Source organism: Pocillopora damicornis, chromosome 4, assembly GCF_964200805.1.
Source record: "Pocillopora damicornis chromosome 4, jaPocDami1.2, whole genome shotgun sequence".
Taxonomy (NCBI): Eukaryota; Metazoa; Cnidaria; class Anthozoa; order Scleractinia; family Pocilloporidae; genus Pocillopora; species Pocillopora damicornis.
The window spans coordinates 2,797,869-2,825,809 of NC_142673.1; the positions used below are offsets into that span (position 1 = coordinate 2,797,869).

General features: G+C 39.5%; 3 protein-coding genes and 1 long non-coding RNA gene across 9 annotated transcripts; 3 read left to right on the forward strand and 1 right to left on the reverse strand.

Moving 5' to 3' along the window:
• The first annotated feature begins 3,089 nt into the window (after positions 1–3,089).
• On the forward strand, positions 3,090–6,631 carry LOC149046471 (uncharacterized). Its single transcript, XR_016185748.1, has 3 exons — positions 3,090–3,226; positions 4,791–4,814; positions 5,664–6,631. It is a non-coding gene; the product is annotated as an uncharacterized LOC149046471 (long non-coding RNA).
• On the reverse strand, positions 6,223–27,933 carry LOC113665255 (uncharacterized). Of its 6 annotated transcripts, none has more exons than XM_089203452.1 (6): positions 27,776–27,933; positions 10,776–11,612; positions 9,155–9,808; positions 8,418–8,674; positions 8,022–8,256; positions 6,223–7,511 (listed from the first exon to the last, which is right to left on the reverse strand). In XM_089203452.1, the coding sequence occupies exons 2-6, from the start codon at positions 11,608–11,610 to the stop codon at positions 7,093–7,095; spliced, it is 2,400 nt and encodes a 799-aa protein (XP_089059578.1). In that variant the 5' UTR covers positions 11,611–11,612; positions 27,776–27,933; the 3' UTR covers positions 6,223–7,092. The 6 variants fall into 6 exon arrangements, with proteins under 6 accessions (XP_089059578.1, XP_089059579.1, XP_027036732.2 ...); XM_089203453.1 differs by lacking the exon at positions 27,776–27,933 and adding an exon at positions 19,320–19,902; XM_027180931.2 differs by lacking the exon at positions 27,776–27,933 and adding an exon at positions 19,320–19,404 and having other exon boundaries at positions 10,776–11,662.
• Positions 12,660–18,086, forward strand: LOC149046472 (uncharacterized). The gene is made up of 7 exons (XM_089203458.1): positions 12,660–13,477; positions 13,976–14,144; positions 14,466–14,721; positions 15,406–15,633; positions 16,106–16,360; positions 16,619–16,804; positions 17,294–18,086. The coding sequence occupies exons 1-7, from the start codon at positions 12,691–12,693 to the stop codon at positions 17,756–17,758; spliced, it is 2,346 nt and encodes a 781-aa protein (XP_089059584.1). The 5' UTR covers positions 12,660–12,690; the 3' UTR covers positions 17,759–18,086.
• LOC113665251 (uncharacterized) lies at positions 19,468–27,050 on the forward strand. The gene is made up of 7 exons (XM_027180925.2): positions 19,468–20,317; positions 20,938–21,106; positions 21,748–22,003; positions 22,435–22,662; positions 23,124–23,378; positions 23,736–23,921; positions 26,126–27,050. The coding sequence occupies exons 1-7, from the start codon at positions 19,555–19,557 to the stop codon at positions 26,588–26,590; spliced, it is 2,322 nt and encodes a 773-aa protein (XP_027036726.2). The 5' UTR covers positions 19,468–19,554; the 3' UTR covers positions 26,591–27,050.
• Positions 27,934–27,941: the final 8 nt, after the last annotated feature.

Genomic DNA, 27,941 nt, shown 5'->3' on the forward strand with positions numbered 1-27,941 from the left:
AAATGTAGAGATGTTTTTAAACTTTATGCCAGCTACAACCGTTAGTACTATCGGTAGGTGCTACCAACAGTAACTCTCTGTGCAGTTCAGCTAACAACTGGGATTGCAAAGGTTTTAGTTGTTCTGGTCATAAATCGTGGCAAATGATAATTTAGGGCAACAAATAAAGCAAGGCTAGTTCACATCTCTTAAAATTATGTGGCATCTTACATTCAACTTCAAACTATGGGGATCCTACATCGACAGCGAGTATGAGTCATTCAAATTATTGCCCCTCGTTTGGAAAATCTGCTTCGAATTGTGTTTCCTTAAGAATTTAAGGCAACGAAAATGTTTTGTTTATCAGGTTTATTGAGTATATCGATGATAGCATTAAGTGCTTATAGTCTCATGATAAGGGAAAAAAAGCTGAGGAAAACGTTCCATGAACAATCATTTGAGGTCGAATGTTAATTGCTTGGCTTATTGTGCGTCAGTGAAGTCTTTTACCAGTATATGTATAAATTTGAAAATCGCCGGAGAATAACTAAATGGAGAGATTTATGTGAATTTTCTTTGACTCAGTAGTGGTGGTTGATTAAAGAATTCGATCCTGTTTGCGTAGTATTTTACTTTCGATAGCTTTTGTGAAAGCGTAGTCATCTCAGTGCATACCTTTTTCTTGCTTTCAGAGTAGGTTTTACGCAAAGACGTAAATTACGGTCTTTGCTGAATGAAATTATCATATGATTTGGTTCTATTCGAACCAAATTTTAATGGCGGCTTTTTTCATATTATATTTGCAATATATTGCGCAGTACATTAAAAGCGATGGAAAAGTCTAGAAAATTGTAACTTTCAGGGGTGTAGTAAATTCCACTGAGAGCAGGGCGCTGGGTTATATTCATATGCACGAGTAAGAATGAATTCAAGAGGGAATTTCGTTAGAATTAAAACCTTTTTTTAATCGCAAAATTAACAAAGATATTTTATCTTATCGTAAGATGTAATCTGCTGAGGTGAGCAGCAAGTATCATAACCTCTATAAAGATGGTGAAATCTCTTATGTGTTGTTCAAAGGCGTATCAGGCTAAACCTCCATGGAAAGGCTTGTTAAAGTCAAACTTGTTTGTTATTTTAAGAAATACGCTCCTTGAAAACTAAAACCATGGAAAGGACTTAAATGATGTTCTTGGTCAAAATACAAAGCTTAAGTCACTTTGCTTTAACATCTCCACACCATAATACGGGGAATGGCGACATCAAAACAAACACAGTTTATGAGATTTTGATCAATTTTTTCGCTACTGATTACATATTTGAGTAGCCTCTTAATTTTCCTTTGAAGCCAAGTTATATATGCTTTAAAACCATTAGTGCAGTTTGATGTAAAATTTTAAAACGTCTTACGTTTTAACATTTTAACTCCTATGGGATAATACAATCCAGTTAAAGTTGAAATGTACTTTTGGAAAAATTGATATACGATTTGTCTTCTCTTTGACATTTTGCTAATTTGATAAAATAATAGCTTCAAAATTTCTTTTGGAGAAAGTAATTTTTTTAGACAACATTAAGCGACTATCGCGCTCGATTTTAGGAAATCCATGAGCCCGAGTGAGCACTTTCCATAATCTTTAAAACACCAAGTGTAATGTGCTATATCCAAAACCAAGGGGTTATAAATGTTTGTAGAAATGAAAACGATAATGACGATGGTAAAGGATGGAATCAAAATACTGATCCTCCTAGAAAACGAGTTGTTAGTTTCTTTTTTATCCAAAGTTTTGTTTCAAAAATATTATTTGGGCCGGTTTTCATCTTTAAAGAAACCATTCCAATCATAAAACCTCGCCTAGACGCAAAATTCGCCTATAGTAAAGTTTTTTTTTTCGATGTCAATTTAAGTTGAGAAAATTATCTTTGTAATAAGGACACGAAACACTTCTTGCAATTCTTATAAAGAAACCCTGAACGTTTCTGTTGTGCAGTTTTTCATCTTTGACCGACAGGCTTGCTTGCGTTTTTTGGTGTAATCAGTAACTTCTTCCAATTTTTCATCGATGTTTACGTGGTTTAGGCAACCATACGATTTCTTAGTATCGTAGTATCATACTAGGAGTATTTAATATTTGAATCGGCCTTGCAGGATATTTTTTTAGGAAAACGCAAAGGAAGCTTATCGTATTTTTTGTGTTTTGTTTTGTTTTGTTTTATTTTTTTTTATTTTGGGCTCATTAACCAAAGACACGTACGAGGGGAACTGATGAAATAAAAATGCTTTATATTTAATGCCGAAAGCACAGTGCCAGAAAGAGATTTTGCCAGGTCTACTTCAGAAAACTTACTAGAAACATCGCCGAAAAATTTTTTCTTTTTCACAAGGAATGCTGCGTATTTTCAATTTCACACTTAATGCCAGAAAAATCTTATCATTATTAAACTGCCTTCCTAAATTTAAAGCCTATGTTTTGGTCTGTACGAATTAAACTGATTTTAGAACTCAATAGACATCGCGTGTGTGTTTACTTAAAGACATAGAGCTGACCCCATCACTGATCAAATTGACTAAAATTTTTAGGCTTAAATTTAGTGAAGTTTTGTCGTACTTCTAAACCGCACGTTTCAAACAATTACTTATGACTGAACTTGAGTGAAATTTGTGGTTTAGTCTGTCAAAATTCAAAGCCATTTTCGACTTAAGACTGCCTATTTTGCTCATAGAAATGGGACGTATGAAAGACAATAATAACAGAAGGTAATAAACAGTACAATTAATCTGCTAATTGCTACTTAGCACCGGGTTTATTAAAAGCAACACGAATAAAGGAATTACGAACGTGCCTGAAAATTAGTATTGCCTTATTATTGATCGGTCAAATTTAAAGAAAAGCCGTTTTATATTTCCATTCTTTCAGAAGTACAAAATTGCCGGCTCAGATCAAAGTTCATTTCGGCGGATATTCCTAATTCGCAATGTGTAATGAAGTTGAGGCGGAAAAGTTCTAATGAACTTCACTTAATTTGCCTGATATTCAGTGATGAGATTGAAATTTAAGCCGGTAGAAATGATTATCGAAGAAATAACCACCAGGAAAAAAGTAATTTTTGTTTTCGATTCATTTGTGTCAAGTTTGTGTATGCCGGTTACTTCATGAACTTTGGGTGTGCGGCATCGAAGGTGGCTAAATCAGACTGAATTAGAAAGCCGAATGAGCTGGCGACAAAATATTCAACCTTAAAACCAGTAAGCGAAATTGTTTTCTACAAATATGTTTTTATTCTTTCCCGCCTACTTATCTATTATCGCTTGTAAAATGCATGACTTGAGCGCACTTTTACCCAATACGGCCTCAGCGGGACACTAGCAAAATAGCTGTACCAAAATGCGTCGTGGTGCGAAAACACAATGGCCACGTTGGGTTAAATGCCCTATTTTTGCTGCGTCCATCAGAAAAGTGGTATGAACACTCAACCTTTTTGTGTAACTTTTCAAAGGTGCTTATTCTGACACAGAGAAGAGGCGTGTTTCATGTGTTCTCCTTTCTTTAAATCGATGATCAAACGTCCACGAAATTACAAAAGATGAACTAAAAAGGTGTCTCAACGAGTGGGATGTTTGTCACAACTCTTTACAAAAAAGTGCGAACTCTTTCAACTGATGATTTATTAAAAACCTGGGGAATATCAAGAAATTTGCAAGTGTTTCCTTAAGCCACACAACTGTACTTGTACAGAATGTCAAAAATTTCAATTTAGATCAAGATTTATGATTTAAAGTTTATTGTTTCTCTTCCCTTCGCTGGGAATGTACAATTTTGTCAGAACTCAGGTGGCTGCGTCGGAGATCCTATGAAGCTTTTTCGACTTAGAATTCTACACTACGCGCTACCTTGCCACCGCTGTGGTATATATAAATATATCTATATATATATATATCTTTATTTTAAGCTACGGAAAACAAATAAACATGGTTATTTATTTTTGCGGTTTGATTCAGTCGATGGGCTTCATCTCTAACAATGGCGTCTTCCTTACTCTTAATAATTCACGCTCTCATGAGTACTAGAATTCATGATACAGCCAGTTTTGCGACCGAACTTTAAAGCTTTCAGTTTTCAGTGATGTATGTCTACGGTTCTTTGCCCAAATGAGCGAGTTAAGAGAATTTCCAAAGAGAATTCGATAAAGCAAGAGTTCTCTCTAGGATCAACGCCAGTTTCGCAAGAGAGACTGAAAGTAAAGCTGTTTCCTATTTTCGCCTTCCGTTTATGTTAAAAGAAAAAAAAATTCTGGATGTGGTATTGATTTACATTTCCTCACCCAAACCCTAGAAATTCGTCAAGTGAAGTTGCAACCCGATTTTGGGATGTGTTGAAAAGCACGTTACGTAAACAATAATCAGAAACTTTACAAGATTTCTTAAACTGAACTTGTCATGTATCATTTACAGGGTGGCTTTTTCGTGATTCCCATTTCTCCTTTGTAAAATATAGTCTTCAATTGACCCGTTTGGTTGCCTTCTTTACGCTATAATTCCCCTTACGCAACAACTTCTCCGCAAATCTACACACGCTTGTTGTTTTAATGCTGCTTTTAACAACAATAGCTTAGTGCACAGTTTGAATTTGTTTTTCTATTTTTTTCCCTAATTTAGTTTTCCTGCTGCGTGTTTTCTTAACACCGCTGCTCTGTGGCTTTCAATGTCTTTAACTCTTTAAAAGTGTTTAGTATGCCATTTGCTTTCTTGATTTTTAATTATATTATTTTCTTCTGTACTGATCAACTTGCCAATTTTCACGCTCGACAAGCACATGGAACAAAAACTTATAGAGGTGAGATTCGTATTTTTTAGTTCATTTCATGACGTAATTTTTATTGTTCAGGTTTGGAAGAAAACTAGTGAAAGGAATCAATTTGGCGCACAAGTACTGGCAGCAAAACTGAGCCAACGCCCGTGTGCATCCAAAATATTTATTCGTTTTCAGTCACTGAAGCTGATTGTATTGAAGCTGTAAGGATAACAGTAGCTCTAATTGAGTTTTTGCTGTTAGTTACCCGCTTATTCGCCCTCAACAAAGGCAATTATCGGTTTTCCTGAACAGGTGATGCAACTGTGAGGAAAGTTTGTGACACTTCCGAACTTTGAGTCTTACAACAAAGCTTACAGCCAATTTGTTGTTGGAAAGAACAATGCTGAAGGCTTCAGATTAACCCCCTCCTAGCAATGAAAACTTTTAAATTTAGTTTTTTTTAGTTAATTGCTGTTTAATGACAAATGACAAATGACAAATACTTTTTAAAACTTGCTGTTTATATTTTTTGTCGACATACACGATATTGCTTACACACTGCAAGCTTTTTTCCCGTTTTTTTCTGTTATGCTTTGATTTTTTGAGGAACCTTTTATCATCGAAGATTATCAGTGTTAACATAATTATTGAGGGACTAAAAGGAACAATAACATCAATTGACATCAAATGCTTTATGAAGAAGCATAAAAAGAATTCAGACTTTGGACAGCCAAATAGACAGCCATTTTGTTCAAGATTTCAGATTTGATTTCCCTTAATGAATTAATCTCGTATACCTGTCAACAACCTAGATGAAATTTACTCTTTTAGATTTTCCGTGCATTTAGTGAGTACACGTCTCACCCATTCCATTTTTTTCTTTCTTCTCAGGTGGTGTCGTTAATTGACTGTTAAATAATCTCTATCTATCACAAATTGGCGTATCCCGCTGATCGGAAATCTTTGAGCTCTAAGTATTGTTATCATTAGAAAAATTACCTCGGCTTAAGAGAAAATTTAGTGCATCGACATATGGAGTAACAAAACTTATTCCAAAGAGTTCCTGGGAAAAGAGAACGGAATTATTAAACCCTGCTAAAGTTGTCAAAGATGTACCGAGCAATACTCCTCGATAGAGAATCTGGAGACAGAAAATACTTTTAAGTCAATAATAATAACGATAGTGATAATGATAAAGATAAGGTTAAAAATGATGATAATAGAAATGATAATGAAAGTAAAAGTGGTGTACAGAAAATGGTGATGATGATGATTATATAATTTTATATATTACATAAGGGATTACACTATTTTCAAAATAATAATTTTAATAATAATGATGAGATGTTATTATCATTATTAAGCATAAACAGAGGAGACGAACATCCTTTAGCATTTTCCGATTATGTTGTAAAACGCTACCGAACACTTACGTCACAGCAGAACGAAGACGACTTTCAATTTTATTGAATTTTAATCGTAACTTTTTGCACGTTAAGAACAAGTTTAAAAGATTTCCACTGCTTCAGTAGACCTAACAGAAGGCAATAGTAAATGAAATGCATTTGCACCTCAAGCCCAACTTCCAATACACATTCATGGTTGAACTAGTAGTCTTCGGCTCAGCCTTGCGAAGTGGACTTCACTCTAACTTGAAAAATTAATTATTACTTATTCATCAATTTCATGTCTCATCAGTATCGGCAAGTGTTCTATGGCCAAAGAAAGACAACCTGACTAAAAAATTAACGAATAAAAACATTTAAATGGGTCATGCAAATGTTCCATACAGATGATCAAACAAAGTATTTATATCAAACGCTACTAAAAGTGAATAATAAAAGTTTCGTCGACATAGCTCTCATTAAAATAGCTGAGGAAACTGAAATGCCCACTCAATGTTAAACTATGCAGAAAATTTATAGCAGCTTCTAAATACGAAGCATTTGATTGAAAGACTGACTTACATCTTTGTTGCTGTAACATGCGGTAGTTCAATATTGATTTGAGACTGGAGTAGCTAAATCGCACCATCTCCTGACATACAAAATTTGCAAATGAGGACAATTACAGAAGGTAGTTTGTCCGCTAAAGCTAGATCCAATGATTTGAGATTTTCAATACGAGCTATTTATTTCAGGTGCTTTCTTACTATTTGGACTATTTTTCACTATGAAGAATCTTTAATTTTCGTCGTCACATTGAAAAAGCGATAATTGTAATAATAGCTACCACGCTATTTTTAATAAAATCATTTTTTTAAAAACTGATACAACTCTATATATTCATTCTCTACCTCAATGAGAATATTCCAGTGCAACTATTCATGGTGTTCATGATAAGGTCGCGGCTGAAATGGCTTCGCTGGTCGCTTAGAAGCGGCATCTTTGGTAGGAGTGTCTGCACTGGAAGGATTGGCTATGATGTATTCACAGCCACCGAGACCAGGTTTGACGACACAATCAGCGTACTTCGATAGGTGTCTTTCCAAGTAGCTTAGTGGCGAGGATCCTTGGGAAAGAACCTGGTAATGGAAATCCTTCTCGCTGAATTTCTTTTTACCTTTCTCGATGGTATCCTTAGTGTCATTTCGTACCTGCCAAATCCTTAACTGGCCAATCATGTAAGCAGTTGCCTGGCCGGGGTCGCTCTGATAACGCGTCACGTCTTTGACAGCCTTGTCAGTTTTGTCCCAAGCATAATCAGCGAAGAGTTTCAGTGCTTCCCACCTCTTCATTCCTGAAATTTATTTGATTAAAACAATGTGAGACAGAAACTATCGTGCAACATTAGTGTACTGTATTTGTCTCATAGGTCAGAAGCAAAGTGCTCAATTTCCTTCTGCATTTGATCACGTTTGCATGTTTCTGTAGTTCGTTAGCTCCATAAGTATTTGTTAGTCAAGTTCCAACTTCTCTAACCATTTATTCGCCATATAATGGTTACTTTTGGTTAATTGCGATACACATACACTCAAAATGCGAAATCCTCAATGAAGACCTTGTTACAAAGGGTACCTTTCTGAACGTATTTTAGATCACTTCCAATTTCTAAAAACTCAAGGGCCCGAAATTTAGTGTTGCAAATTTCGATTCCTCGGAAGCCCCATCCTTGTAACTTTATTCCCGTTTGGCCGGCTACCTTGTGTCTAGAAATAATTTACGCGAGCCTAAGGCTAAGGATGAGGAAGAAGTTTCCCGGCTAAATTGTTATTCGCCCAAGGCTGTCAATAATCAGTTACCAGCATACCTTTGTAGTGAAGGCCAGTGTCCATCATCAGGCGCAAAGCCCGCCAAATCTGCCACTTGAGCATACCATACAACTGCAGCGGGTTGTTTTTGTACGTGTCTGTTTCTTCGGCGATGAGCGGATTCTCAGCGTATAATGCCCAGCCCTCCGTAAACGCGGTGTAGTAAGATGCACCATTCAACCAGCTTATCACGCCCTCACAGCTGTCTCCGAACAATTCTGTGAAACCCTGGACCTAAACAGAGAAGAGACAACGCTTCAATAAAATCAACAAAGAAAAGACCAAAACAAAATCACTTTAGAATCAATTTGTGTAGCGTTTTATAAAATTGGCAGTTCGTCACAAATTTATCCCCACAGGTAGACCTCATTGAAGAGAGGAGCAGAATAAATTACCTGGGTATGGTGTCCAGGCCTCGCCTCGTGAGCGCCCACGGATATGGCGTTGTATCTTGGTCCCATGTCTTTCAAATAGAACGGTAATCGGTACTGTGCATTTTTGGTGCAGTCTCTATTGCTGGATCTATAACTCTGGGAACCGGTGCCTGGGTTGAAATTCGCTACCAGCTTGACCGGACAGTTGGGTGTGCTCTGGTATTTACCAGTGAAATGAAACATATGATTGGTTTTCGGGGCAAGGTCACTCAAAACAGCTAAACAACACACAAAAGGTGAACAAATGTGTCAGTGAGATCTGATAAATTAATGTTTTGAGATATGATAATTTCACGAGACTTTAAACCTCTTGATAATTATTATTCCAGAAGAATTTTGAGTTTGATTGAAATCCTTCAGTTTAACTAAAATTACTTTTGTTTGTTCTCCTCTGTTACTCATTTTATCTTGGGCACTGAATCGACCTTCATAAAAAGACAAATAAAGTGAAGAATTGAAAATGATCATATTCCTTTGCGTGTGCATGAGGACAATTAGAAACGTTGTCAAACCAGATCAACGTTGATAATTTTGCTGCTTTGCGGTATGGTAGGTGGTACATTTATACAATTCACCTCTCGTGGAATGAATCAGAGATTAAAGCACCTGAAGCTAAATAATCGCTTTCGATCGATTCTTTTTTCCCCTAATTGTAGCGCATATTCTACACTAATGACATTTTGGTTCTCTTTACTTACTGTTAACATAGTCAAACCAGGTCAGCATGGCTTTGTATCTCTTAGGACAGTATATTTTAGCTTGTTCCATACTGGTGCACTTCTCGAATGCGTCCTTGTTACTCTCATTTTCGGGAATTTTCTCTTCATTGAAAAACATGCTTTGTTGTTCTAAACGTTTTTTAAACGCCACCACAGCCTGATTTTCGTCCTGCTGCCCTGTTAATTCCTTTGCTATTTGCACGGCTCGCGGATAAAGCTTATTCAACATTGTCTTTCCCAGATTGTAAACTTTATTAGGTGTCATCTCCATACTTGTAGTGAAGTAAGGTAAGATCATTTCATAGGCTTTCTTTCCATCCAGCGGGTCACCGTTAGGAAGTTTTCCAGTGGCTGGTATCCCAGTGTTAGTACCGTTTTTGTAGATATATGACAGAGGGAGCGTGGCGAGACCGCTGGAGATGTTACTGGGGACGCAGTATTGAGAATGTTCGAACTCCAAGTATTTCAGCAAGCTGTCCAGTGGTTTCCCCACATACTCCACAAGAGCTTCATGTATGTATGTCTTTACAGATTCTTTGTGTTCCTTTTCCCAAGCATTAGATACATCTTCTGGTAGATCAGCCAGCCATTTTGGATTGAGCATATCTTGAGTATATGATTCGTTTAGAACTCCTGTCAGAAGAAATATGTATATAAAAAGTCCTGCTAAATACAAACAGCGTTAATCAAAACAAGCGAACTAAAAGAAAGCTTAAACGATTGAATTGCAAAAAATTGACCCGTGAATTTCAAACAAACATTAATGTAAACCCAGGAATTCAGGAAGAGATGAAACCTTTTCAACGGCTCGATTTTAACAGGGACTGGTAAGACTCTCGGGAAAGGCCTGTCAGTTTGTCTAGGTTATTTACTGAACGTTTCTCATGATTTTAGGTGATTTTGGCATAGCTTTCAGTGTAAGTGTTGGGATGCTTTCGTGAGAGGAATTTCAACAGATACTAAAACGAGTAGTTTTTATTTATCACTTCCCCCACACTTCGATTTTATAGAATTGACAAATAATTCATCTGATCCATTTCCTGTGTTTGTGCATTTTGTTTTGATTGACTTTTTTAAGTCGCACATCTTCAGTAATACTTTTGTTGTCTAACGATTTAAAGTGAGATTTGTTGTTTTTTGTTGTCTATTTTTTTTAGGATTTATCTTCAACATCCACTCCGACTAAAGCTACTTTTTTGTTTGTTTGTTTTTTTTTTTTAGAAATGGAGCGTGACTTGTCCTATTAAGAAATATATTAAAACCTCAACTTTGATTAGTCGGCATAGTTCCCAGGGTACGATGTCATGAAAACTTGTGAGGAGATGTCACAAGGTTACTCCTGAAATTGAATCCTCCAAAATATTTCATTAATTCGTAAAGAAGTTCATTTCCTCACAATCACTGCCCCATGCCATCAGTCATACACTTCAGTTTTGAATTTGAGACCCTTGACAACATATCTCCCTGTATTGTATGTTGCGTAAGAGATCTTAGATCCAAGAATTGAAATACGTAAATCAAACTGAACCCCATAGAGATAGATTCAGCATCCAGCAGTATCTTTCTAAGTTAGAAATAACCAAAAAATACAAAACCTTACCCCGAGGGCCCTGTTGTGACACTTTTAGATAGGCGCGCTTAATGGAATACAGGCCGTCTTGACAATCCTCCACTGAACGAACAAACCCTGCTTTCACTCCATACTTAACATTTTCGATGTATTGCATCAAGGAATCGTTAAGCTTTTTTAGATGTTCGACGACAAATGTCAAGTCCTTCTTCGTCTTGGGTCTTACACCCCATTCCTTGTATGTGAAATGAGCCATGAGGTCGCCTCCTACGCCGCAGATTGGCTGCCAACAGAATTTATTTGGACCAAGCATCCAATCTCCGGCGTAGTAGTTCTCGTCGTAGGGCGCGCCGAAGTTGCTTTGGAGATAATGCTTCACTTGCGCGATTGCTTTGATTTCACGCGGCTTCATCTTAGCGCTGTCTGCCTTTTCGTCGAGCGCCTGAGCTTCTTCATAAAGTGCTCTGGCCGCATCTGTCCGTTTTCGAATGGCCTCCGGGTGCGCGTCGTACGGGCTGAAATCCTCGCGAATGGTTGTCGGCGTCGAATCAGGATCGTAAACCGCGTTGTTGGGATTCATCTTGTAATAGGTAGTTTTCACTTTAAGAAGGAATTTGTCCAACCCCACGCGCTTAGCTTCGTCGGAGTATTCGCAAGTCGACGGTTTTACCATAGGCGCTTTAGAAGAAGGCGACGCTTGAGTTGGACATTCCTTCCTAGCTTTGGAGGTTAAAACTCCACCAACCACGATAAGAATTAATCCCACAAAGCATAACACGACAGCAACGGCTATAGCGATATAAAGAGGCTTCTTAGAAGGTGGCTCTGTCTCCTTAAGAACATAGTAATTCTTTGGTTTCTCCATGTCTGCAAGGTAAACAGCTCGTAACCACTTGTGCGTAACGTGATCTTGGGATCTAAATAAATATTTCACCATAGGATGCACAGATCAATGTTAGAGATAGGTTTCAAAGAGACTGGACGCTTTTGGGGGCTAATGGAAAATGAAAACTCTGTCAATACCGAAAGATTAAAGATGATGGTTTTGATTTGCTTTTGCATGCTTCCTTCTAAATTCATTGAAGTTATTCTCGAGATAACTTTGTCTCAGGTTATTGAAATATCAGTTATAAATTCAAGTGCAGCAATTCAAGTCAGAAACCACATACATTTGCCACTATGACTAAATTTACAAACTAATTGCATTACCAATATGTACTTCCGGTGTCTTATCATACGACGCAAAACTTGTGGAACAACAACCACGTGTTCTTTCCGTCGCTCGCTACGTGAGCAAGGCACGGGAAGACTTTCTGAGACCGCAGTCGATTGAGGTGTAATAAGACCATTGCGCGATTTAGCGAACACATGTTTACACAACCTAGGTATTCACTGCATGTTTGGTTAGATAATTGGATCGATTTAATTCATCTAGATTTCGCCAATAAGAATGGCGGTGCGAATGACGATATCAAATAGAGTTAAAACGCCACTGTCATCTTCCTGTCATCTTCGAACCGTAATAAACATGCATTTGTCGTGAAAACACTATTGAACGCTTTTGACAGGTATCAATCTACGGTTTAATCTTGATACGTCGCAGGCGAGATGATTCTCCGCGATGATCGATATGCAGTGTTTTAAATCCGAGGCAGGCGCGTAAGATGGCCTATCTAAACTTCTGTCCAACTGCACTTCTGCAACTTCTGCATCAGAACACAGTTTGGTTCATTATTCAGTTTGGTTCATTAGCTGAACAACTTAGGTATTTCCTTAATATTTTCCTCTAATGAGCTTGAACCAATAACAATGGAGATTTTAAATTAGTTATCAGTGGAGTTAAACAATGTCAACAGAAAAATAAATATGTTAACACCAACGAAGTTCAAGTAGCATATGTATCATATATCAATCACCATTTGAGACCTTGGACGTTGCTGGAAGGATGGTATTCAACAAGAACAGAAATACGCTGGTAATTGTTACCGGTGTTATAACCTTGATAGGGTTGATTCTACTCATAGTTGGAATCGTCCTCATTGCGAAAGCTAAGGAAAAATCTAGCGAAGACTGCAATGCTAGCGTCTCTGGTGCAAGCAGCGGGGAAGACGCAAATCGTTGTAGTTATTCCGAGGAGGCCAAGAGAGCAGGTGTCGACAAATTCCTCCAGAAAGTTCAAGATACTTACTATGATCTTCATCCTCAAGATTTAATTTTCAAACCTGGGGGCGTTAAGAATGAAGAGCTTATGACGAAGTTTAAACCGTACAATCCAGAACCCAAAAACTTGAAGAAAATCACCGACAAAGCCCGACAACTTCTAAATGAACTGGATGATTTAGGTGTCAATACGCTTCGCTTGAAACCGCGTGAGAAAAAAGCTGTGGCACAACTCAAGCACTACCTTCAAAACAACTTCGGAAAGCCCTACGACTCAGATTATTATGCCGGAGATTTTCTTATGGGACCAAATTTGTTCTGCTGGCAAGAGATATGCAGCGTCGGCTCCTCGGACATTAGATATGGCCTGGGAAATTTCCACCCCAAGAATCTGGACGATGTGCGATTGTTTCTCAGTAAAATGGAGTTGGTGGCAGCGACTTTTTCGACATACGTCAACAACTTGCGATTGGGGATCAAAGCTGGTATGGTTCGCTCAGTTGAAGAATGTAAAGCCGGAATAGACGCATTCAAACGAAATTATTTGCAGGTATCGCTTCAAGGAGAGCAAGGTATGTGAAATGAATTTACAAAGTGGGAGGTGGCATTAACTGACATGTTCGGCCAGGCCCCGCCTCGCAGATTTTTAAGGTTCAAAATTCTATCTCGTTTATAGCCGTCATTTGGTAAATTGTTTTAGGTCATATTCAAAATTGCTTTTTTTCCTGTAAAAGATGTTGCTCCAATACATCCTTACATGCTCCATACTTGTTTCCACTTTGATTTTTTTTTGTCACGCAATGCTCGTTGGATGTTGCGTGAGGACACGGTCACGATCATCAGCAGAAACAACTTGTTTGACTGATTAGCCATTGCTTGAATTTTTGGGTGAATTTTGGTACTGATCACTCAAATCAAAGAACAGTGGAACAACAGCAACAGCAAAACAGTAAAAGGGAAGAAAGAAAGAAACAGTTCTTTAAAAGAACAAAGACGATGAGGTTGCCTTCCACATCTCGTAAAAATTAGATCAAATCTTGTCTGTAAAACCTTGTTTTCGTTATTGTCAGGAATTTTTGATGAAGATTACATGAAGCCAATCTTTTCTGCCAAGTTTCTGGCCGGTTTGAAACCCAGCCATTTAGAAGAGTGGGAAAAAGAAAATCAGAAGACTGTCAACGTCTCCATCCGGGAACACGCCTTGAAATATATTAGTAAATCTATCCTAGATGTGATCAAGTAAGGCTCTCCTAATTCGTAAAAATGAAATAGTCATGTCCTCGAGTAAAGCTTTAATAATCACATACGATATAGCTATTGTGCTGTGAATTCTCCTTTGGTTAACCTCAAACTATAGTGTCAGCGGTGAGAAACAACAGCTGGTTCATACTGAAAGATGAAAAGCATTCGATTGAGTAAAGCTTCGTTACCATATGAAGTGAACAAAATCAGTACTTAATGTAATTATATTGTTAATGGACTTGCGAGTAGAATTTTAAGGACCATTTGAGTCAGCAATCTGCGTTAGACCTTATTTTGTATTACAATTATACGCACCAGATTTCTAGAAACAGAGAACCTTCAGCACTGTGTTCTAAGTTCTATTTCAAGTGGCCTTGCGAAGCTTCCGCTCTCACATGTGTACGAAAATGGAAGCCAAACAGCGGAGAACACAACGAAACAGCTGCCAACCGGAGAAAAACTGGACGGGAAAAAAGCTTACGAATCGATATTACCATATTTCACGACGATCTCCAAAACACCCGACCAGGTTCACGAGCTTGGACACGAGATGGTTAAGAAACTTTACCCTGAGGTAGGGTCACGTTTTGGTATTTCTTAAATCTTGTGATGCAGTATAAGCTTCATCACTATGAAGATAAGGTTTTTAGTATTTAGTTAGTATGTTTACTTCTTTTTCTCCCTACTATCGACTCGGTAACTCGCTGTTAGCTTTACCAAAATTGAAAAATTGCTAATAATTAATTTTTTGGCAACAAACGTAGAAATTCTGGCGCGCTGATTGGTCGAGAACCATCGTCAATAAAGTTTAAACTGAATCGACCATAAAAATGACGTGACATGTAACGCACCGCTCATCAACAACTACCGCTATGTAGGAGGAAATGATTTTTCTTTTCTCTCCTAAGAGCAACTGCAGATTTCTGAAATACGGCCAGTGGTTAATTCCCGAAATTTGGTATCGGTATACTTAAGAAAATGTGTTAAGAAGGACTTGTCGAGGTGGATGAAAAATCTTAAGAAAAAGGAAGCAGGTTCTTGGTTCATAGAGTAGAAATAGAGTTACCTCGTAAAAACACTTGCCGTGAAGCCGTCGGCTGCGTCTCGTGGTTTTACTTTAATTTGAAACATTGTTGACGTCATTTCTATGATCAATAAGGTTATAGAGAATAGAAAACTGTGGTCGATTTGATAAATAAAAGACACTAAAGGCCCCTGACAAAGTAAGGAATTTTTGTGTATACTACATTTTTTATAGGTTCTTGAAATCGCTCGCGATGTGACAAAAGAAGCCGACAACGACACGGCGAAGGGACGCTTTATAAAGCGACTGAATAATTCGGACATGTATTTTGCTGAAAAGCCGATCCCTGCCAATGAGTCTGATGAAAACGCGCACAAGCTCTGCAGCTCTGTAGAAGGAGCAAGGAAGTATTGTCCAGTACGCTGGGAGGCTATGCAAAACTGGTTTGCAGAGGCTAGGAGGGTAATTTTTAGTGTATATCATTCTAAAATTTGCATGAGCTAGATGATATTCAGTTGAATTGTTTAGGACTTCTTGCCAACGAAACTCAAACAAGCTAAGAAGTAATAGCTGACCAAGAAATTTTTGTAAGACGCCTACCGTTGAAAGAAACTTTTCATCAACTAAAAAGGGTGTTGGCTTAGGAGGTATGTACTTTACTTGACTAAAAGCGCTACCAGTCGACCTCGCGTGCCTTTAAAGCAGAAAATTTTGTGGTTTTTACCAGTAGTGATTGAGATTCAGCCATTACTATTGTTGCAACACATGTTCATTTATTTTTCGGTCTTTTCCCGTCATCCGTCAATGCCAATTTTCCCTCAATTTTACTGAGATTCTTTCTGCAGCTACTAAACTATTACACGCGGCATCCAAGGGACAAAGGGTTTATTTTGAGTATAAAATGCTAATATCATCATGACTTCATTTATTCCAGGTGATGAGTATGCTGGACCCCCAGACAACCGACATGTTTCATTTTTCCGGCCTAAAGCATACCACACCAAACTGTCCTGTAGATATGGCGCCAACCTTCAACCCGTCGAAAGGAGCTCAGAGTTACATGCGAAGCACCAAAGACTGTAGCAGAAACTCGCTATACAACATTCCGTTTTTCATGGAAAGGCCTGGGCCTAAGTATTCTGAGTGGAGCGTAAATGCACATGAAGCGAGACCTGGGCACCACACACAGGTGACGTACAAATAAAGAAGTTCTTTTCGTGTTAACGCGGTTGAGATAGACGGAAGATTTGCGATGAAAGGTATTCAGACTAACAAGTGTCCCTCCACTCTCTCTCTCTCTCCCATATTTTATGCAAGGATGACACTGATAGCGTTGGGTCTCATCAAGGATAAATAATAATTTAACACGCCTACAGTTTCTCACAGTGAGTCAGAGGCTGTTGCTGAGTTATCTAAACCTCCTTCATCGTCTTCCTCTCCATGTTAGGTTCAAGGACTTGTCGAGCATTTTCGTGACAGCTGTGGAGGTGTGATTGGCTGGCTGGACAGCTCCACCTACTACACGGCCTTCACTGAGGGCTGGGCACTTTACGCTGAGAATCCACTGATTGCTAAAGAAACAAATGTATATGCCAACGAACCCTTTCAGAAGTATGGTATGTTAAAGTGGCAAGTAAGTGATACGTAATCCTTCTTGAAACTTCTATAATCCAGTGTCCATCCAGTGTGTGGCGGTGTGTCACATAACAGTTAAAAGCTAATACACTACTGGCTATTGAGTCAGTCACTGAGTAAATCCACCAGTTAGTGAGTCTTAAGTTAATCGTTTAAACAATCAATCATTGGTGCAATTGGCCGGGTTCTTTAAGCCGATCTGTCATTACTCAGCCGTTTCGACTCTGAGCCACACGGTCTAGTGTCAGTCAGTCGATTGGATAGTTCCAAATTAGTTTGATTAGACATGAAAATTATCCAGCTGCATGGATACTTGCATTTTTGGAGTCCTTTTTTTTTTGGCCTCTCTCTATTAAAGAAATCACATGAATTTTAAATACTAGTTATAACCATGAGAATCTGAGAATCAAACACAACCTAGCAAGTTATCAAAAAGTTGTTAAAGTATGCCTTATCAATCCATTATTGTCGTCTCCTTCTGCTTCAGGTTTGGCGTGCTCTCCGCCTTGTTGTGGACACGGGTTTGCATTACAAAGGTTTCTCACGAGCTGAAGCCCTAGGCTACTTTGCCAAGTACGCCTGGGACACTAGTGATACAGCAGAGAAAGAGATTACTAGGTACCAGAGTGATCCAGGACAAGCAACTGCCTACATGATTGGTCAGCTTAAAATCATGGAGCTGCGAGATTACGCCACCAAAGAACTTGGAGACGATTTCAACTTGAAAGACTTCCACTTCTATCTCTTAGCACAAGGATCTGCTCCACTGAGCTATCTGGAGGAAGGCATTCACGAATATGTTCGATGTGCTAAAGATAAGGACCAAGAAGGATGTATGGATGTACTGAACCCCGTGGCCCCCGAAGGAGAGCAAGTCGATGAGTTCGTGGGAGTGGTCGGGGAAGAAAGCTTCGAGCCAATTGAGAGACCCTTCCTAGAAGACTACATATAACCCAGCAACAAGCAGTTACAGAAGTACAGCAGTCACCATGACCATTTGGATGATAAGGAGAGTGATGATCAAAACGAAATTTACAGCAACGAAAAAGAAAAGACTGAAGGCAATGTTAATGATATGCATAGGATAACACTAGGTTAAAAGAAGCGGCAACAATATTAACTGAACACAAGAATTGAAGCAGATACGGCTGGCGTTTTGTGACTAAGCCTACAACTATAGATTAAACTGCGATGTATGGTTTTCAGATTCGTTCAACAACTGCTTGGGCTACAGCACTAATTTGTATGATTTTACCGAAAATAAAGAGAGTTCACTGCCATTATCATGTTGAGCTATGCACGGGTTACTTCCCCAAGCCCCGTCATCTGGTTTTTTTTTCCTCAGGATGCTACAGTTTGGCTGAGAGAGAAACTCCTGGTGGAGCTCTTTTTTCACGTTATTTCCATATTTTGTTTACATCGCGCACTTGACAAAATTCACACGTGCAAGCTCTTTGCTTATGGAAAAATAAGGAAAAACCAAAGGCGTAAGAAAGTCCTTGTTAGAAAAAAAAAAAGAAGAAGAAAAAAATACCCAAAGAAGAAAGAAAAAGTACCATTCTGTCAAGAAAAAAAAATTCCTTTGTGAAAGCGACTAGTACTAGCAGCGCTCAACGCTGGCCATTTTGCCGGGTTTTTCCTTTTCCTTCGGCAACTTTCCTTGTTATTGTGTCGTCCTCAACGCTTCACTGAGCGATTGAGATAAAAAAAAGTGTGCGCAATGGGTTAAATCTTGATCCATCGTCATCGACGCCATGAGGTCAAGTTGTCCCATTGGTTTGCGGTTTCAGGAAGCGAAGTAATCCCCAGGCGTGTCGCGAGTTGTTTGCGAACCTATATTAGCTAAAATCTTGCATTTGATTTTAGGGGGAATACAACCACATTGAGCGAATTTATAGGGTCTACAGATTTGACGGATTTCGTCAAATTTCGCCAAAACATTAATAATGACAAACGAAAGTGTGTCGGGAAATTTTGATATTGGAAATATCCCGTGGCGTCCATTCAAGCAACACGAATCGCATATTTGTGGCTACTCCAGCTTTAGATGCCGATATCTAGACAACCAATCAGAAAATCGAAAGAGCTAGATTCAATTTTGTTGACTGATGCCTTGTGAATAAGACTGCGCAGCCATTTTGCTCGTGCTGCAGCATCTGATACCCGATAAATTCAATAGAAGAACCCGCGGTCGTTTCACGCCTTCCCGGCTCCTGACACTTCCTTTAAAGAAAAGTCGCTTAAATTATATTTTTATAGTAAACTGCAGTTATTAAGCTTTCTTCTGATGTATAATTTGCTAGGATTTTAGTGAAATAGCGCGCGTACTTTTTTTCCCGAAGGACACCTGCGAAGGTGGGAAGTAACTTAAATTGCCTCCATTCATTTGCCTAAGTACTATAATTTACGTAAGATAAAGCTGGGAATTCCCTCGATATCTGAATTAATTGGGTAAACAAAACATACAAATGAATATGAAAGCATTCTTAATCCACAAAATAAAAAAAACATACCAACTAAAGAGGTGTATTGACTGTTCCTTGCCTTTACATTTTCTCGATCAAAGAGAGCGGCTTAAAAACTTCATCAGTCAACGTCACTTTGAGAAGATAGATTACTTAGCTGTGTTTTTGCACACGTCAGAAGTCGGTTGATGAACCGTATCAAGTGTCTGTCACGCAAGAGGTGTCTTTCACTCGATGTAAACACAAATACAAGATTCCATGGTTGTTAACTGGCTGGAATATAATGGCAAAGCTGAAAAGTCGTAATAATTTAAAGCTTATCGCTGGAGTTGTCGCTTTAGCTGGAGTCGTTCTTCTTATCATTGGAATTGTTTTGATCGCAAAAGCCAATAATGAGGAATGTACACGTAGCGAAGAACCTGAGACGGGTCGATGTGGTTATTCCTCAGAAGCGAAGCGAGCGGGCTTAGATAAATTTCTCCAAAAAGTTCAAGACACGTACTTCGAACTTCACCCTCAAGACTTGATTTTCAAACCCGGTGGTGTAAAACCAGACGAGTATTTAGCTGAGTTCAAACCGTACAATCCAGAACCCGGTAACTTGAAGCGAATCACGGACACTGCGCGACAACTGGTAAAACAACTGAAAGATTTGGGTGTTAACACGCTTTTCTTGAAGCCGCGTGAGAAAAAAGCTCTGGCGCAAGTCAAGCACTACCTCCAAAACAATTTTGGACAACCCTACGATTCAAATTACTACGCTGGCGATTTTCTTATGGGGCCGAATCTTTTTTGTTGGCAACCAATTTGCAACGTTGGGCACTACGATATCCGAATGGGTCTTGGAAATTTACACCCGCGAGACCTAACTCAATTTCGTGTGTTTCTTGATAAGACAAAGTTAGTGGCACACACTTTCTCGACATACGTCGAAAACTTGCGGATCGGTGTCAAGGCTGGTATGGTGCGCTCAAAAGAGGAATGCAGTGCTGGACTTAAATCATTCAAACGAAGGTATTTGCAAGTATCGCTGCAAGGCGTAAAAGGTATGTCATGTTTTTTAACTAAAGAGCAAAGGGTAAACTTAAAAAAACTGTGATGTCTTTTTATGAACCTACGTTCAGATATCTTGCACTCACGCTATGTCGCTTGCACGCAATATGTTCTTCGTAACACATTTGTGCTCCTTCGCGTGGAGAGACTTGAGACGAGTCGCGGAGAGGTTTGCTGGGAGTCTGGCACTTGCACTAAAAATGAGGCTTGGTTTCATTCGATGCATGACGCTGTCTTTGAACAAAACTTCTCCCCGTTTGATATGGTGTCATGATTCTTAACACTTTTCTGATATTATATTGGCTAATATATTGACACATTTAACTATCAAGATGTGAAAATATTGGCATAGCACCCTCGAATGCCCTCACTCCTTTCAGACCTCTCGCAGGCTAGTCACAAGGCCTCAAACTTTCCCGCGAGCGAACAAACACGCGTGTCGAAGCGCTAGTAATTGGGGCCTGAGGTGGGAAAGTGAGAGGGTGTGCAGCGAGCGTATCGAAAAAACAAAAAGTAGAAGCGTTTTCTGGCTGTAAGGGTGAACATAAATTTGAGAGCCATTGAGATGTAGATTTTTTTCCGAGATTATTTGCAATACGTCTGTTTTCTCCAGGGATTCACCACGAATACTTCATGAAGCCAATATTTTCTGAACACTTCGTATCTGACTTAAAACCATCCCACTTGGACGAGTGGAAAAAGGACAATGGGAAGACTGTAAACGAGTCCATTCGGGAATACGCCGAAGAATATATTGGTAGACCCATCCATGATGTAATCAGGTTGGTTTATTTCGTTTTTGCCTTTTTGATTTTTTGCATCTGTTCACTTTATTGGTATACTGGTATTGCGGCCGACAATCCTTACTCCACCCCACCGACCCCACTAAGGGGAGATGTGATATAAGGTGTTGATTATGAAAGGGGAAGGACCTTACAGGCGTTACACCATCAAATGTGAGAAGAACTAGCTACGTATTGCACCATGCTAAGAGAAGGGCACTAAGACTCTCGAACTGTCTTTTTCTTCTTTATTAAATTACTCGGTTCTCAATCTCTTAGACTCTCACACTTTGATTCTCTCTGCCGAGAGAATCAGACTTGTGCTGCTAAACACTCTCTTCAACCACGGAGTTCCCCCTCTACACTTCTCTACACTTCTCCACGCACTTCATAACAAAAGGAACAGTTCCACCAACGAAGTTTGTTCCAGACAAATAACAGCTTCAAGAATTAAAAACAAGAACTAATTATTTGTCTAAACAATTATGTTTCGCGCTCCACTCAAACCACCATAACTTTTGAAAACGCCTTGGGAAGAGTGTGGCTCTTGTTTGAAGGCCATGTAATAATCAGACAATGAAGGCCTTTTCAGAGATAAAGTAATCATAGAGATTTAATACACTCTATCCGTTCAAACCAAGATTCCTAGAAACAGAGAATCTCATGCACTGTGTGCCGAGCTCCATCTCCAGCGGTCTGGCAGAGCTTCCACTCTCATCTGTGTACGTAAATGGGAGTCGAACAGCGGTGAGCACAACCAAACAGCTTCCAACCGGGGAAACGTTGGACGGCAAGAAAGCTTACGAATCGATCCTACCTTATTTCACGACAACAAGCTTGTCACCGGACGAAATTCACCAACTTGGGAACGAAATGTTAGCGAAACTGTATCCAGAGGTAGCCCATTCTCAATCATCTTTTCCTTTTCGAAATTAAGATAACCTTTGACCATCTGTCATCCATATTTACACAATTATACTGATATTGAAGAGGAATTGGTAGGAAATGCACAGTATTTATCGACTTATTCCGGCACTTACTTGAACATTAAAATTCTTGTTGATGGATTGTTCCTTGAGAAAATTGCCGCAGAAATTTGGAGTTGAAGCTGAATGAAATCATCAGTTAATAAAGCTTGTTGTATTGAGCATTGTGTGTCATTGAAGGTGAGGCGCGCTTTCTTCGAACTATGGTTTGCTTTTTCCCAACAATTTGACATGTATAAAGAAAAATCCTTTGAAAGTTGGACTAGATAGGCTGGTTAGCTAGGTTGTAAGATGTTGTCGCTTGTAGGTAATAAATACGCGAAAGTAAAATACTTCTCATAGGTTCTCGAAATCGCACGCAGTGTGACGAACCAGGCCAATAATGACACTGCAAAGGACCTCTTCATCAAGCGCCTGAATGAATCAGACATGTACTTCACAGACAAACCAATCCCTGCCAACGAATCAGACGAAAATGCGTTTAACCTCTGCAGCTCTGAGGAAGGAGCGAAGAAGTATTGTCCAAAACGCTGGGAAGCCATGCAGAAGTGGATTGCGGAAGCTAGGAAGGTATGTGGCGATAGTAATGCATCTGTGATGTGATATAAACTGGTTGGCTAAACCATTTTAAGCCACCTTATGGTCCTTCTTTTCACTTGAGTTCCATTTACATTGTCATGATCTTGGGGAAAGAATTATTCAGCCTACTTTGATTTGATGTACTCCTTTTCCCATTTTTTCCTGCTTCAAACTTTCTCGTGTTCCACCTCGTTTAAATTGTGTTCAGCGTCCCCTTTCTCCTCCTTTCCACCTCCCATCTCCCCCTCTTCCACTTCCTCAAACTCTTCCTCCTTTTTCTCCTCCTCCTCTTCGTTTTCTTCTTTTCTCACCCCCTCCTCTCTCCCCTCAATCTCCCTTTCCTTTTCCCCATCTCTCATCTTCTTTCATCTTCTTCATTTTCCAAACTTCTGCCCATTCCACGTGAAACTGATCAAACTGATCAATCGCTTTGTTTTCTTGTTTTCTTCCAGGTGATGGGTATGTTGGATCCTCAGACAATAGACATGTTTTATTTTTCCGGCTCTAAATACACCACACCAAACTGTCCAGTGGACATGGCGCCAAACTTCAACCCGTCAAGCGGTGCACAGAGTTACTCGCGAAGTACAAAAGACTGTATCAGGAATTCTCGTTACAGAATTCCGTTTTTTCTCGATAGGCCTGGACCCTTGTATGAGGAATGGACCGTCAACGCGCATGAAGCGAGACCTGGACATCACACTCAGGTAGCAGACGTAGAGTATTCCAATTTAGGTTCCACAAAGATACACATGACTCAGATGGGTTTGACTTGAGCTATGTGAAAGTTAAAATGTTGTGTTCCGTGTCTTGTTTAAAGGTACATGCTTAAGGCTTAAGGTTAAAAGTTTCAATACCACTCAGGTTTAGACATTTCCTCAGCCATCTCCGCAGTCACCTCCTTTACCTCCTTAGACGAAAATCAAGAGGGACAGATATCCCTCCGACCAAGGTGTGATACACCGATTCTTAAAGGGTCACAGGTATAAACTACACAGGTAAAAAACTGAAGCCAACTAGCCCCATAGCAGCTAACAGTAATATATGTTTCCTTCTTTACTTAGGTCCAAGGCTTAATCGAGCATTTCCGAGACAGCTGTGGAGGTGTGATTAGTTGGCTAGACACTAATACCGGGTACACTGCCTTTTCAGAGGGTTGGGCATTATATGCTGAGAACCCACTGATTGCTCGCGACACAAACGTCTATGAAAAGGAACCTCTTCAGAAATACGGAATGCTCAAATGGCAGGTATGTGCGGGAAAAAAATTTGAACTGTCGATATTTGTTATTGCTGTTGTTTTTGGTTTTGTTTTCGTTTCTGTTTTCTGGTTGTTTTCTTCACTTACCCTTTGATTTTTCTGTTCTTTCATTCACTCGCCTGTTAATTTTGCTTGGAGTCTGTTTGTTTGTTTTTATTATGATTATTAATTGGGAATGACGGGAGAGACGAATTTGTTAGTTCAATTACGAAAAGCTTGATCAGCAGGGATTTGCTAAAGCAAAGGCATAGAAAAAACCAGGAAAGATTTATTACTCGACGTTTCGGGGTCATCGTGACTCCATTATCAAGAGACTAGTTTAAAAACATGCAAATAAGGAAAGGTACAAGAATAGCATAAATTAGAATGAACGGCTTAAACAAACACCTTGGCGCGGATGGAATCCGTTTGCACGTTCAATGTTGGCTTACGCATGCGAATATACAACATTTCATTAACATTAACTGGCCAGCGGTCTGGCCAGTTTCTAGACACCCTTAACTCTACCCATCCCTCCCTCCAGTTTACCATGGAAGTCGAACGGGAAGGATCCCTTCCCTTTCTAGGAACTGAACTGCTTAACCGTGCACCAAAGATTGAGACCAAGGTCTACACCAAAAGAACCAACACGGGTCTCCTTCTGCATTTCCAGAGTCATGTTGACATTAAGTACAAGCGCAGCCTAGTCAACACCATGGTGGATCGCGCTTATCGATTATCTTCTAACTGGTCTTTCTTCTCCGAGGAATGTGACCGCCTTAGAAGGGTTTTTCATAACTTGAAATACCCAAAGCCACTGGTTGAAACTACAATCAAGCGGTTCGTTGAGAGAAGGATTTCATCTGCAGAGCCCTGTCCATCACCAGACGTACCATCGGAGATTGTGAGATTATTGTTACCCTTCAAGGACCAATCGTCAGCTAATCATGTTAAACAACAACTGAACAGTCTAAGCTCGAAGTTAAGCGTGACTGTCCAACCAGTGTTCGTTAGCCCTAAGCTCGATCAACAGCTTAAGCAACACGAAATTAAGCCCCCTATTGTTAACCAACAATGTATCGTTTATGAATTTAAATGTAACCTGTGTGATGCAGGGTATGTGGGCTATACTCGTGGTCATTTACACGATCGCGTAGAAGGGCACACAAGGAAATCATCTTCTATCTACAAACACTACCACCTCCAACACAATAGTGAAATGCCTGAACGCTTGATCGAGCAATTTAACGTCATCGCGAAATGTAACGGCAAATTTGATTGCCTTGTTAATGAAATGTTGTATATTCGCATGCGTAAGCCAACATTGAACGTGCAAACGGATTCCATCCGCGCCAAGGTGCTTGTTTAAGCCGTTCATTCTAATTTATGCTATTCTTGTACCTTTCCTTATTTGCATGTTTTTAAACTAGTCTCTTGATAATGGAGTCACGATGACCCCGAAACGTCGAGTAATAAATTACGAAAAGAGACATAATTTTTATTGTTGCTACATCGTCCTCATTGCCAGTACCGTATTAAGTGGTCACCCTGTATCAAGCGGTCCGCAAGAGAATATCATATTTTCTTAACGGTCCATTTATCACGATCCCAAATTTGCTTCCCCTTGATTTTTTACCTATATTGAGCGGTCACCTCTCTTAAGCGGTCGTGGTCACCTTTGACTGAGTCCTAACGGCCTGTTTGTATTGTCCTCCACCTGTATTGAACGGTCTGTTACGGCGGAACCACTCCAATAACTAAGAATATTCTTTCAAGTGAAATTTAATCGAAACGTTTCCCTCACGAAATCGATGTTAATAGTATTTTTGAGCGAGTGCTGGTTCATTTAGTGGTCAAATATGGCATAAAATGGCGTTTTTTATCGTTTTTAATATTGCCCCTCCTCTGTAGAACCTGTGTTGAGCGGTCAACCTGTATCAAGCGGTCACCCACCATTTCCCGTTGGTAATTGCTTAACCTTTTAACCCCTAGGGGTGATTAGCATGTAATTTCTTCATACAAAATTACCCCTGAATCACACATTAAGGTCATGAGGATAGAGAAATGACCACCAGTCAAAGAGGCTCTTGATTGTGAAACAAATTCTCCTTGTCAGAACCTTGTGAAATGTTTAGAGAACAGTATGGAGAATATGCAAACTGATAATAGGGTGGAAAGGGTTATTGCAGGTTTGACTGTATTACATTGTTTCAGGTTTGGCGCGCTCTTCGCCTCATTGTAGACACAGGATTGCATTACAAAGGTTTCTCAAGAGCTCAGGCGCTTCGTTACTTCGCCGACTACGCGTGGGATACGAGTGACATAGCTCAGAAAGAAGTCACAAGATATCAGAGCGATCCTGGACAAGCAACTGCGTACATGATTGGTCAGCTTAAAATTCTGGAGCTGCGAAAATACGCCACTAAGGAACTCGGTGACGATTTCGACCTTAAAGACTTTCACTTCTATCTCTTAGCGCAAGGATCTGCTCCAATCAGCTTTCTGGAGGACAGTATTCATGAGTATGTTCGATGTGCAAAGGAAAAGGAACAAGAAGGTTGCGATGCTGTTCTAAACCCTGTTGTTCCGGAGGAAGAGCAAGTCACTGAATTTCTCGGGGTGGTTGGGCAAGAAAGCTTCGAGCCCATAGAAAAACCCCCACGAGAGGATTACATATAAACTTCCTTTCTATTCATAGTCGATAATAACGATAATAATTCTGTTGTGAAAAAGATGACAATGACTATGGCGTGCGTTGGCGGTGACATCGTAACAGAGACTGTTAACTTCTAGATGCATTGTATAGGCCTCGACCGGAAGGAACGACAACTTAGTAATAGTTGTCCATTTGCGTGAACTAGGTTATTACCCGGAGCTCAAATTTTGAACCTGATCTGTTCATGTTAGTTTACCATGGTTACGACTTAGCCCCAATATAACGTGAATATTTGCATGTGTCATTCCCTCATATATTTTTTTCCTTTTTCACGTTATGTTTGATGCAATATTTATGCTATATTCGCTTTGCTCAGGATAAATATATTGTAACTCCCTCATTAGGTGAATTTTTTGCCACCATAATATCCTTGATAGCGATTTGAATCTCTGAAAAAAAAACAATTCTTGGCCATACATAAAAGATGCTATAATTTTTTGGTCATCGTTAACAGCTTGAAATTTATGAAATGATAAATGCAAACAATTGTTTTTCTCACAATATCTTACGGGACCGTTTATCGTTGATGGCAACTTTCTGACTCAGTCCTATTCTGCAAATTTCAATCACAGCCTAACGAAAGCAAACAGTTTCGCAGAGGAGAAACTCAAACTGGCTGCATGTCGCCAGAAGAACTGAAGAGAACCTCTCATTCAATTTTTCTTCATTCTCTTTTCCTCTCTCTTGTTCAGATAGTAAACAACACGTTAACACGCATGCGACTTTTCGATCGGTCTAATATTTTTGTCCACACCGAACAAACGTAGTTTATTTGTTTCGAGGAACGAGAAATGAAATTGGATTATTTCAACAAGATACATTTCGTGTTTCCCAAAACAAAAGTCGAGCGAAATGAGCCAAACATGTATCTTCCGACGTTGTTACCGAAGATTGACAGTGCGGCTTCCCTAGCGATCTTCTTGATTTAAGCATGACCATTTATATTAAAGAAAGTTTCTAAAGGCAGTGTTTCGTTCGTTAGCCCTTCAGATTTGCTCTGACGAAGGGCTAACGGTTGAAACGTCAGCTCTAGAGTCTCTTTCCGGTGGCCATCGATAAAACCATCATACCCCTGCTAATCGCCGCCGCAGTAACACAGTTTCAGAAGAAACGTTCCCTCTTTACTTACACTAAATATTCTAGATTACCTCAACGAGTTCCTTTGATAGGAATATCCGGGCTGAGCCTCAAATCGCTAATTCAGCTTGTTAAAAGTTTTATGATGACGGTTGATTGACACTCAGCACGGCTCTGTTTCTTTGACAAGCGATCCCCTGCTTGTTTCGGCCCCACAAACTGCAGCTGTAGCTAATA